The sequence below is a fragment of the Stegostoma tigrinum genome, chromosome 29 (assembly GCF_030684315.1).
Source record: "Stegostoma tigrinum isolate sSteTig4 chromosome 29, sSteTig4.hap1, whole genome shotgun sequence".
In the NCBI taxonomy this organism is placed as follows: domain Eukaryota; kingdom Metazoa; phylum Chordata; class Chondrichthyes; order Orectolobiformes; family Stegostomatidae; genus Stegostoma; species Stegostoma tigrinum.
Genome location: NC_081382.1, coordinates 41,734,335 through 41,746,892, shown reverse-complemented (window position 1 = coordinate 41,746,892; position 12,558 = coordinate 41,734,335). Strand labels below are relative to the sequence as shown.

Sequence of the window (12,558 nt, the reverse complement as noted above, 5' to 3'; positions counted from 1 at the left end):
CATTTCTTAGGCAGGAAGTGACGAAAGGGAAGAGTAGGCAGAGAGCAGATGATGAATGCAAAAGGACAGGTAGTCTGAAGTGCATTTGTTTTAAAGCGAGAAGTGTCGTAGATAAGGCAGATGAATTTAGGGCTTGGATTAATATCTGGGAGTATGCTGTTATTGAGACTTGTTTGAGGGAAGGGCAAGATTGGCAACTAAATATCCCAGGATATAGATGCTTCAGGTGGGATAGAGAGGGAGGTAAAAGGGTGGAGGAGTTGCATTACTGGTCAAAGAGGATATCACAGCTGTACTGAAGGAAGGCACTATGGAGGACTTGAGCAGTGAGGCAATATGGGCAAAGTTCAGAAATAGGAACGGTGCAGTAACAATGTTGGGGCTGTACTACAGGCCTCCTGCCTCCCAACAGCAAGCATGAGATAGAGCTACAAATATGTAAACATATTATGGAAAGATGTAGGAACAACAGGGTGGTGGTGATGGGAGATTTTAATTTTCCCAACATTGACTGCGATTCACTTAGTGTTTGGGGTTTAGATGGAGCAGAATTTCTAAGGAGCATCCAGGAAGGTTTTCTAGAGCAGTATGTAAATAGTCCAACTCAGGAAGGAGCCGTAATGGACCTGGTGTTGGTGAATGAGCCTGGCTAGGCGGTTGAAGTTTCAATAGGGGATTATTTTGGGAATAGTGATCCTAATCCCGTAGGTTTTACAATAGTGCTGTTAAAAAGGCTTACAGTGTGTTAGGTTTTATTGGGAGAGGGATTGCGTTCCGGAGCCGTGATGTCATGCTGCAACTGTACAAAACGCTAGTGCGGCCTCACTTGGAATGTTGCGTGCAGTTCTGGATGTCCCATTACTGGAAGGATGTGGAAGCATCGGAAAAGGTGCAGAGGAGATTTACCAGGATGTTGCCCGGTCTGGAGCAAAGGCCTTATGAAGAAAGACTGAGGGACTTGGGTCTTTTCTCATTGGAGAGAAGAAGGTTAAGAGGAGATGTAATAGAAACATTCAAGATGATCAGAGGATTAGGTAGGGTGAACAGTGAGAGTCTTTTTCCGAGGATGATGATGTCAGCTTGTACAAGAGGGCATAGCTACAAATTGAGGGGTGATAGATTTAAGACAGATGTCAGAGGCAGGTTCTTTACTCAGACAGTGGTAAGGGCATGGAACGCCCTGCCTGCTAATGTAGTGAACTCAGCCACATTAGGGGTATTTAAAGAGTCCTTGGATAAGCCTATGTATGATGATGGGATAGTGTAGGGAGACGGGCTTAGATTAGTTCACTGGCCGGTGCAACGAGGGCCGAAGGGCCTGTTCTGCGCTGTATTGTTCTATGTTCTAAGTTCCAAAGCCACACAGCCTTCTCAGAGAGGAAAAAAACATTCCTTCAGTTCTGTCCTAAAAGGTTAACCCCTAATGTTAAAATTGTGTCCCCTACTTTTGGGCATTTTAACATTTTAAATGCACTATTCAGATCCTCCCTCATGCTTCTCTACAATCTGCTTTCATAATTGAGCCTTTCAAGCTCAAGCATAATTCTCCAAGTTAAAATAACACTCAGGTATGTTAAACAACACAATAGAATAAAATTATTCAGAGAGAGTTCATCAATTTTATGATTAGGGTGTGCCTGGGTATAAAAGTGAAAAAAGTGAAAAGAACTAGGATGCCTCCTATCTCTAAGTGCTTAACTACTTTACCATGATATACAAAATCAACACTGGTATGCACAATGGCATACAAGATATGTAGGCTAATTAATCCCAACTACTGGAGGCACTTTCCCAATAGTCTGGTAAGTATAGTCAGTTAATGAGTGATTCAAACAAACCAGGAAGGTTCTATGCCTAACTTGCATGGAGTTAGCCAATCTCAATGTGAGCCAAGGCATTTCATTCGGCCTCTGTATCCTAGTTGCGGTGAATAGAATCAAGACCTCTCTCGACCCATCCTATTGCTGATTAGTGTTGCTCATCACAACCGAACAGCTTACTGACTATTTCTATATCCTTTAAGAAGGGAGTAAAGCACCACCCAACACTATGGCCACACAAAACGTGATTTAACAATTATTAGGTCATAATCTACAACATCAACATCTTACAAAGCAGCTCACAAGGACAGCACAAAATATCTGGGAACAAAACAAATTTTAAAATCCAAGAGCACTTTATTTAATTTTTCTGAACCTGCTGCTGCCATTAGATCTTAGAGCCCCAGTTTAGGTTCTATCCTAATGAGCATTAGCACTAACATCAACAACAATTTTTTACCAGAACATCTGGGTGCGCAAAACCGATGAATATGAAAAAATGTACAAAACACAAGTAGAGGGAGGTGCATGGTACTTGATTACATGGAGACTCCAGGGATTAGAATTTACTGAGCAATCAAAGGTTTCAACGCAGGTGGTATTACATTTAAGCATGCATAATTATGAAGAGAATGCATGAGAAAGGATGTCTTCTGTCTTAATAACTGTACAAGTTAAACTTACATAAAAAAATAAAGGTTACTCCACACTGAGTATTGCTGAGCTTCTGGCTTCCATATTACATAAAAGACATGGAGACACCAGAAGAGGTGCAAATGTCTATCATCGTAAGAAGTACAAATATAATGAAGGGTAATACTTATGAAGAAAGATTAAACAGGGAGGCACTCTTTTCTAAAGAAAACAGAAGGTTGAGACGGAGCCTCACAGAGATCTTTAAGATTATAAAAATAAATTTGATGGCATATATGTTGAGAAAATGTTTCCATTTACAAGGATGAGTAAATGTAGCAGCTATAAATATAAGCTAGTAATTAATCCAATAGAGAATTCAGGAGGAACTTCCTTATAGAGAAAATGGAAATCTATACCACAAGTAATTGAGATGAATAATTTTGAAGCACTCAAGGGAAAACTAAACAGACACAATAAGAAGATAGATTAACTGATATGGCTCAGTGACAACGGTTGTGAGTAAGTTCAGGTGGAGCATGAAATCCACTTGCACGTTCTGGGTCAATTGGCTGCTTTTGTGCTGTGAATTCCTTGTTTCCAATTTGTGGAGGTCTGGTATTTTCACGCACCTTTCCCTGCCTCTTCCAATTCCATCAGATTTGGGAATCATTGTGGCCAGACAAGCATTACTCATTTGCTGAATCTCCAGGAGTCGCTGATGATGACGAGTTCCATTCATGTGTTTTTGAAAATTCTTCAAATAAAATGAAAAATACAGAATTATGGAAGAGAAATTTAGACATCAACAACTTCAAATGAGGTTGCAAGAATTTAATCTCTAGCTATACTGGACTTTGTGAAAATGATAATAGGGTTTGTTCATAACAGATTTATATTAATTATTTTGACAAGTATGTTTTGAGTCAGCATTTTAATCGAAATGCCTGGAACACAGCTGACACGATGGGCCAAAGTGTTTCTTTGGTGCTGTAAAAACTGACTATTTCAGCCAGTGTTCCACAGAATTTATGAGTTCAATGGATTTTCTGTGCATTTTATCACTGTTAGTGTGCTACACTATTCAATACGATGCATGGAACAACGCGACAACTGGGCTGTGTGTATTTGCCCCATAAACCATTCCAGTTGGGCTTGAGTTTCCCCAATAACTTTGGCTAAAAGTGTTCAATGATTGTGTGGCTCAGTGCATTGGTTTCAAACGGCCACATGATTGAGAAGATTTGTAGCTCAGGTTGAAGTTCTGGATGTGAGTTTGCTCACTGAGCTGGAAGGTTCGTTTTCAGACGTTTCGTCACCATTCTAGGTAACATCATCAGTGAGCCTCCAAAGAAGCGCTGGTGTTATGTCCCGCTTTCTATTTATCTGTTTAGGTTTCCTTGGGTTGGTGATGTCATTTCCTGTTCTTTTTCTCAGGGGATGGTAGATTGATTTGGAGCCAATGTGTTTGTTGATGGAGGTCCGGTTGGAATGCCATGCTTCTAGGAATTCTCGTGCGTGTCTCTGTTTGGCTTGTCCTAGGATGGATGTGTTGTCCCTATCAAAGTGGTGTCCTTCCACATCTGTATGTAAGGATACGAGTGATAGTGGGTCATGTCGTTTTGTGGCTAGTTGATGTTCATGTATCCTGGTGGCTAGTTTTCTGCCTGTTTGTCCAATGTAGTGTTTGTCACAAGTTCTTGCAAGGCATTTTGTAGATGACGTTTGTTTTATTTGTTGTCTGTATAGGGTCTTTTAAGTTCCTTAGCTGCTGTTTTAGTGTGTTGGTGGGTTTGTGGGCTACCCTGATGCCAAGAGGTCCGAGTAGTCTGGCAGTCATTTCGGAAACGTCTTTGATGTAGGGGAGAGTGGTTATGGTTTCTGGGCACATTTTGTCTGTTTGTTTAGGTTTGTTGCTGAGGAATCGGCGGACTGTGTTTATAGGGTACCCATTCTTTTTGAATACGCTGTATAGGTGATTTTCCTCTGCTCTGCGTAGTTCCTCTGTGCTGCAGTGTGTGGTGGCTCGTTGGAATAATGTTCTAATGCAGTTTCGTTTGTGGGTGTTGGGATGGTTGCTCCTGTAGTTCAGTATTTGGTCCATATGTGTTGTTTTCCTGTAGACGCTGGTTTGAAGTTCCCCATTGACTGTTCGCTCTACTGTGACATCTAGGAATGGCAGTTTGTTGTTGTTTTCCTCCTCTTTTGTGAATGTTATGCCAGTAAAGGGTATTATTGATGGTCTTGAATGTTTCCTCTAATTTGTTTTGTTCAGTGATGACAAAGGTGTCAAACTTTGGGTCCGCTTGTGGATGACATATTCATCCAATGAGCTCCAACGAGGAAACCTAACCAGACAAATAGAAAGCGGGACATAACACCAGCGCTTCGTCGGAGGCTCACTGATGATGTTACCTAGAATGGTGACGAAACGTCTGAAAACGAGCCTTCCAGCTCAGCGAGCAAACTCACATCCAGGGCCACATGATTATAGAAACCTGCATGGTCTCCTTCTACATGGAGATGATTCTACTGTCAGTTAATGCACAAATGTGATGATTCTATTCCTTGCAAAATACCATCCAGCAGCTAAGATATCTGGCTACTTTATCAGAATGTGATACAGTGCTGACATATTATCACATTATATTAGGTAACTGTGAACAGATGTCCTCTTGGAATAATGCAACACATTCAAATCAGACTGCCAGATCAGTGCTTGCTGTCTGCATTCAAACCTCCTCTCAAAATGTCAACGTCTTACTTGTCCTGTTAGGCTTACATTAACATGACCTTGTTCACATCAAGTAGATATTATTGTGGCATCGAATTGTCAGTGCAGTCAGCTGCACAGCCCTGGCCATTTTCTGGAGATAACCCAACTTCAGTAATGACACAGGTACTCATTCTTTGAATAATTTCCAGGGAAATGCATCTTACAACATGGTACTGAAACTCCTAAATTTTACTAGTTTAACTCATATTCAGGATATTGAAGACCTGGAGAGGTTAAATGAAGTTTAGTACAGTATCAGTAATGCAAGGCTTTAGAATTACTTCCATTAAGGTATTGGTAACATGACAGCTTTAATTTAGATGATGTAAAGAACCAAAAGAAAGGTTAGATATTTTGGAAAGAATAATTTAAAAGGACACAGGAGTCAGCAAAACATATACAATTCGGTGGACTGTATTTTACAAAAACTAACTAATGTTTAAATGGTTCCTTCTGTGTTTTTTATGCCATTCTGCGCAATGGTTATCTGCATGTCCAGATCAGATATTGCACCTGCACTTTGCAGAAGAATGCTTTTTTCTCAATTCAACACTGATATTCTTGCTCTCTAGAGACAGCCTTGCACTAGTCATGGATGTACCAGCACTAGCAGTAGATGAACAAGCACCAGATCACACATTTTCCATTCTACTGGCCATTCATTCAGAAAATGGAAAACTTCCTCTCTGAAGGACTCCTACTTGAAAGAATGTAACTTACATTACAAACATTGATAACTTTTAATAAAAATACACAAATAAAAAGTTCTTTCTCCTAGAAAATGGCAAAGAAAAAAAGCAACATACTTTTCTCTCCCTGTTCGCTCTCATACTGCACAAAAATAAAAACTTCTCATTGGCTAATTGAGTTTAAAAAAATCATTAGGTGGCAGTTACCACAGCAAATCTACCATAGATTCTCCTCAGCTACTTCGCTCAGTTACACAAGCCACTGACATTCTCCTTACCTTCTGATTGTAACAGTTAGCATTGCAGATATAACAAATGAATTTGGTAGGTACAGAATCCATCTCCTCAGTCGAGTCCTCATCATCCCTGGTCCCGGAATCTGGTGCTGACGTACTGATTGCCCGACTCTCACTGCTCTGCTGAATTGTCACTTTCAATGTACTCATGGTGCTCAGCATCTGGAAGGTATATATTTTCAATTTTTTTCCTCAACATATTAAGCAATTGAAGGAGGCATTGTCACCAGTCACATTGTGGTCACGGACGGGGATGGAATAGCGAGCACAAGGAAGGGAAGGGAGAGAAAGAGTTCTTAATAAAACCATGAGAGATAATGGGAACTGCAGATCTGGAGAACCCGAGATAACAAAGTGTGGAGCTGAATGAACACAGCAGGCCAAGCTGCATCTTAGGAGCACCAAAACAGATGTTTCAGGCCTGGACCCATCCCAAAACATCAGCTTTTGTGCTCCTAAGATGCTGATTGGCCTGCTGTGTTCATCCAGCTCCACACTTTGTTATCCTAATAAAATCATGCTTGGTTTGTCTGCTGACCACAATTAACAATGATAGCCTCCCACACAAGAATAATAAAGCATCCAACACCTGTGGCTTCCTGCCTTTCAGATCTGAAAGCCTGGTCTCCAAGGTGATTTGACACAGGCAATAAGGCATAAATTAAAATTATGCTGGACTTAAATAACCACTTTTATGCTGAGTTACTGAATATCCAACAGTTAAATGAAAACAATCCCGGAAGTAATAAAATGAACAAACAACGAGCAATAAACAAAGTAAGTATACCCTAGTCTCCAAAGCTATCACACATCAATCAGCAAGGAACATTAAACATAAATGACAACTTCTTTCAGCGATTATGTAATTTCCTGAGGCAGCTGATCAAATTCCAAAATATGTAAAAACATAGAAAAGATAAAATAATTCACAAAGGAAATATCTTTTATGAAACTTCCAGGTTGTGTGCATCAGGTCAATGACACCAAATGCCTATGAGTGTCATCATTGTAGTGTTATGTCTCCATGAACAACCCACATTCACTAATAGTCCTAGCAATGCTTCCCTTGCTGCTGAGTCTGCTTTATACCCTCATGGCGGAATCAGCTTGGACTGAAGATTTCCCAACAATTTCCATCAACACTTCTTCAACTGTCGTGATGTATCCCAAGTATCAACATTTCTCAAGAAGTCAAAGCTCTTTATCACGCTGATTCAGGTCTTCTTTTCTATTTACAGCCTTTTGGAATAAGTGCTTGCCGTCATTACTCTCACATTTTAATTCAAGTGTTTTCCAGCCTTAGCTGTTTACTATTTCTCAGAAGGCTGTATTTTCCACTTACATTTTATAACAGCCTCCAAAGTGAAAACAAAACTCAAGAATACAAGCATTTGTGACCAGTAAGATCTGCACTTGAAATCAAGATCTTCTAACCTAGCTCCTTGGAGAGTTAATCCAAGTTAGATTTGGTCAATCTTCATTTAACAAGATCTGCTGAGATCACTTCTAACAGAGAATAATTAAAAGATGCATATCTTCATACACAGCTTTGGCTTCTATTAAAACATCATACCTGCTGCATTCATTAAGGTTACAGGTTGAATTAAGAAATACATTTATTCTCACCTCTGTGTTAGCTGCACTGTGCTCCAAATTCTGCTGTGCTCCACTACCTTCACATTCACTGGTTTCTGTGAGTAGATAATTTTTAAAATTGAATCTGTCTTGTAAGCAACAGAGTTCTATAATTGGTAGACTTAGTTAAAAGCACCTAACATTGCCAGAACGCAGGTCACTAGATGTATCAAGGCACATCTTCCCAATTAAAAAAAATGTTTCTAATTAGCAAGCCTGGAACTATTAAGCAACATTAACAAATCCTGTCCTTTTATGTGAAGCAAAACACAGAACAGTACCCTACCATCAAGGGAAGGGTATTGAAAAAGCTTAAAGCAACTCTAAACCAGGTGATGAGGGATCTGTTGTGATTTCAACAAGAACCTGATTCATTCCATTAATATAGCTCCAGGATTCACTGTCATATAGAGATAAACCCAGGCTGTGCTCCAAAACAACAGCAAGTCTGATAAGTGAAATACTAGCTAAATGAAAATGTTAAAGTTCACAATATTCAGAAACTTGCAATCTGAGATAAACACAGCATCTATAACATGCTCATCTTATGTGTTGCTTAGGCAAACTGGTTCCACAGAGACCAGCTTTCACATTTGTCTGCATAAGTGTAATTTGATAAAGATTAGAAGCACCTGGAGATGTCACAAAGATTTGATATTCCATTGTTACGGTGCTGTCTCTCTCTCTGTCTCTGTCTCCCACTTGCTACTTAAACACAAGAACAAGGACAAGCAGTAGACTTTACATTCCCACAAGACTGCTCCAACATTCATTATAATCATGACTGATCCTTTGCTTCAGATCCACTTTTCTGCCTCTCCCCATCTCCCGGATTCTCTGATCAAATATCCTTAAATGCATTCAGTGATGGAGCATCCATAATCTTCTGGGGTAGATAATTCTAAAGATCCACAAACTTCTGAATTAAGAAATTTCTCTTCATCTCAGTCCTAAATTATTGCTCTGTATGTTGAGATTGTGTTCCTGTGCTTCCAGAGCAGGGTCAATTCATCAAAAATTCACTTGCTGAAACCTAGGTTTGGAACTTGTCCAGTGGTTTCTCAATCAGCTTCAATGGGCAGCCTCCACTTCTAGTCTTAGTGTTTCCAGTGTACCTGAGCTGTGACATTGGCACCTGCAAGATAGTCAGCAAAATTCTATTTGGGGAGAGAACAGCTTAGCTTTGCATACCTTCCAGTTTTGTTTCTAATATGGAGGAAGGGGCATGGGACACACCACGTGAGCAACCATACTACAAAATATCACTGATATATATTTAAAATTCACTCATGGAATGTGGGCATTGTCAGCTACCAGCATTTATTGGCCATCCTTAGTTGCCCTTGAGAAGGTGGTGGTGAGCTGTCTTTTTGAACCACTGCAGTCCATGTGCTGTTGGTAGACCTACAATGCCATCAGGGACAGAATTCCAGGATTTTCACCCCGTGACACAAAGAACGATATATTTCCAATTTAGGACAGTGAGTGGCTTGGAGAGAAACACGTACGTGGTGGGTTTTCCCAACTATCTGCTACCTTAGAAGCAGTCCTAGGTTTGAAAGGTACCGTCTCAGGATCTTTGGTGAATTTCTGTTGTGTGTCTTACAGACAGTACACATTGCTGCTAATGAGCAACAAATGGTGGAGGGAGTGGACGTTTGTGGATTGTGCCAATCGAGCCAGTTGCTTGGTCTTAGCTGGTGCCAAGCTTCTTAGGTGTGTTAAGGCTGTACCCAAACAGGAAAGTCAGGAGCATTCCATCACACTCCTAACTTGTGCCTTGTAGATGGGGAGACAGGAAGTGAGTTACTCGCCACAGTATTCCTAGCCTCTGACCTGGTCCAGTAGCCATCGTATTTATATGGACAGTCCAGTTGAGTTTCTGGTCAATGATAACCCCCCCAGGATGTTGATAGCAGGGGATGCAGTGATAGTAACACCATTGAAAATAATCAGGCAGTAGTTAAGATGTTTTCTGTTGGAGACGGTCATTGCCTAGCATTTGTGCAGCGCAAATGTTACTTGTCACTTGTCAGCCCAAGACTGGATATTGTTGCATTTGAACAGACTGCTTCAGTATCTGAGGAATCATACATGGTGTTTAGCATTGAGCATTCAATTAGCAAATTTCTAACTGACTCCCAACAAGCACAACCATCTTCCTATGTGCCAGGTGTGACTCCAACTAGTGTACATTTTGTCTCAATTTCCACTGATTCCACAGTTTTGCTCAGGCTCCCTGATGCCACATTTGGTTAAATGCGGCCTTAATGTCAAGGGCTGTCACTTTCACCCCACCCCTAGCATTCCACACTTCTGTCCATGATTAAATCAAGACTATAATAAGATCAGGAGCTGACCCTGGCCGAACCCAAACTGGGCATATTACAAATGTAGGTGATGCACTGGGTAATAGGCCTCTCTCAATTAACATGATTATTCTTCTCACATTCACTCTGGAGCCACACGTACCTTTTTCTATGTCTTCTCCTTCCAATTTGCTCTTGGTTAGTGCTGACTCCCCAGCACCAGAATGTTTAAGGAGATCATCATCATTTTCACTGTTGGAAGAAGAATTTAACTTTATTCAATAATAATTTCAAGACAGCAAAAGACAACTCACGGTAATTTCATATTTTGCTCCCATGTAGAAATAGCTAGACAGGCCAGGTGATTACAAGTCCAGTCGCAATGTGGTCCAACACAAGTGAAATTCAAAGAGCTGTGCTTCTTTTTAAAGATGCCAGTGGAAACCCGTTTTACAAGATTCAAACAGAACACTCCAATAACGTTAACATATAAAGTTGGCAATATTTTTCCCTATTTTTAAGTGATGTGAGACAGAAGAAAGAAAAATGTTGTGTGTTCCTTTATATTTTCCTCCTAGAAACAATTACATCATAGACAGACCAAGCTGTATTCACAAACTCTGTCTGCTGTGGCTTTCTCGTTCTTGTTTGGCGTCACAAGGCCTGGGTTCAAATCGCACTCAAAAGACCTGAACACACAAAATTAAGGTCCATAATTCAGTCTTGTACTGAGGGTGTCCTGCACTATTAGGGGTGCTGACTTTTGGATAAGACATTAAATAAAATATATCCCCTCTCAAATAGTTGTAAAAGATCCCAAAGCATTGCTTTGAAGAGGAACAGGGACTTATCCCATGTGTCTTGGCCAACCTTTTAATCACCAAATCAGTATTTCTCTAACTCTTTCAAGATGGTGATAGAAACCAGCTCTTTTCCTGTCCTAATGTCTCTATATCAACTTCTGTCTTGTTACACTCCTGTGAAGCACCTTACAATACGTTACTACTCTAAAAAGATACTAAATGTGGTTAAATGACATGCTGTAGGAGGTGGGGGTGAAGTTCATCTTATCTGCAAGCATAAAGCTTTTCTCAAACGTAATGAAAAACACAAGTAAAAAATATAATATCAGTGTCTTTGTTTCAAACATAATTCTCCTTGAGCAGAATTTTTAACAATTATTCTTTGAGAAATTTGTTCATCACATACATTTCTAAAAAATTCCCATCTTAATTATTTTATTCTTGGATATAAATCCAAGAGAAAGGTCACTAACAAAGCTTAAACTGTGGAGCACAAACTTGAACACTTACGATTTTTGAAACTCACAAATTGAACTGGGAGCAAGCAATGCATTATCGGAGACAGTCATCTTGCTTCACCGGGTCACACAGACCATCCCTTATTTACAAGATGTTAATGCTTACACTTTGTAATTGGAGAAAAAGGTAATTATTTTAGGTCATTCAAATCATTTGACATCCCCAGGGAAGCTCTCTCACTCAACAGATTGCAAGGTTCTGAGCAATGTATAAAGAGCAGGCAACTGCTTGACCACTCTTGAATCTAAACAGAGTGATACAGTGGCTGGAATACCATCATTCCTGGAAAAAGGTTTCGTATTAAGGTCAAACTGCTGAGATGCATGTTCATTTTTATTTAAATTTTAAAAACGTTTCAGTGAAAGCAATCTCTGGAGCACAGTTGAATAGATTCACTCTTACCCCAAGGAGCAGAGTCTGGTTTCAGCAGTTCGGCTAAGATAATCACTTAGGACCAGGTTTTCACCACAACAGAAATCCTAAGTCTCTCCCATGGACCCACTTTTGTGGAGGCATGACTGGGGGTGAGCCCTGAATCATACCTGCAGTGGGGAGCTCTACGCACATAATCCCAGTGGTAGGAAATTGGAATGCAGCAGCTATGCTCCCAAACGGCAGTTGTTACACTTGGACCTGCTGAGGTAAGTAGCATACAGAAAAACAAAAAAGAAAGGCCGGATTTTACGGGAAGAGGAAAGAGAAGCGTCAAGTGAAGTCAAAAGCTTAGCACTTTTCCTTTATCTTCTGTAGCATTAGGAATGCATTGACAGAAATTCTGGTCCAAAAAGAAAATCACTTGCTACTCTGAAGGTTGAGTTTGCACCAGAGGTAAAATTCAGAGCATAACAAGGGGTGTGCAGCAGCAAGACAAGGAGAACAGAAGGTCACACCGAGATGTATAGTAACCTCAGCAAGTCTGGCAGCATCTGTGGAGGAGAAAACAGAATTAACATTTTGGGTCTGGTGACCCTTCCTCAGAACCTTCTGTGGAAAGGTCACCAAACCCGAAACGTTAACTGTTTTCTCCTCCACAGATACTGCCGGACTTGCTGGGTTTTCCAGCAACTTTGTTTTTGTT

At 40.3% G+C, this 12,558-nt stretch overlaps 1 protein-coding gene across 3 annotated transcripts in view; it reads right to left on the bottom strand.

The window, feature by feature from the left end:
- LOC125465276 (cip1-interacting zinc finger protein-like) overlaps positions 1-12,558 on the bottom strand; it is a 72,027-nt gene that overhangs the window by 29,024 nt on the left and 30,445 nt on the right. For all 3 annotated transcript variants that reach the window (XM_059638153.1, XM_059638151.1, XM_059638152.1), the window contains exons 6-9: positions 10,322-10,410; positions 7,841-7,905; positions 6,197-6,376; positions 3,086-3,210 (exon numbers count right to left, since the gene is read on the bottom strand). In XM_059638153.1, coding sequence (XP_059494136.1) covers positions 3,086-3,210; positions 6,197-6,376; positions 7,841-7,905; positions 10,322-10,410 — 459 coding nt within the window. The remainder of the gene's footprint in view (positions 1-3,085; positions 3,211-6,196; positions 6,377-7,840; positions 7,906-10,321; positions 10,411-12,558) is intronic.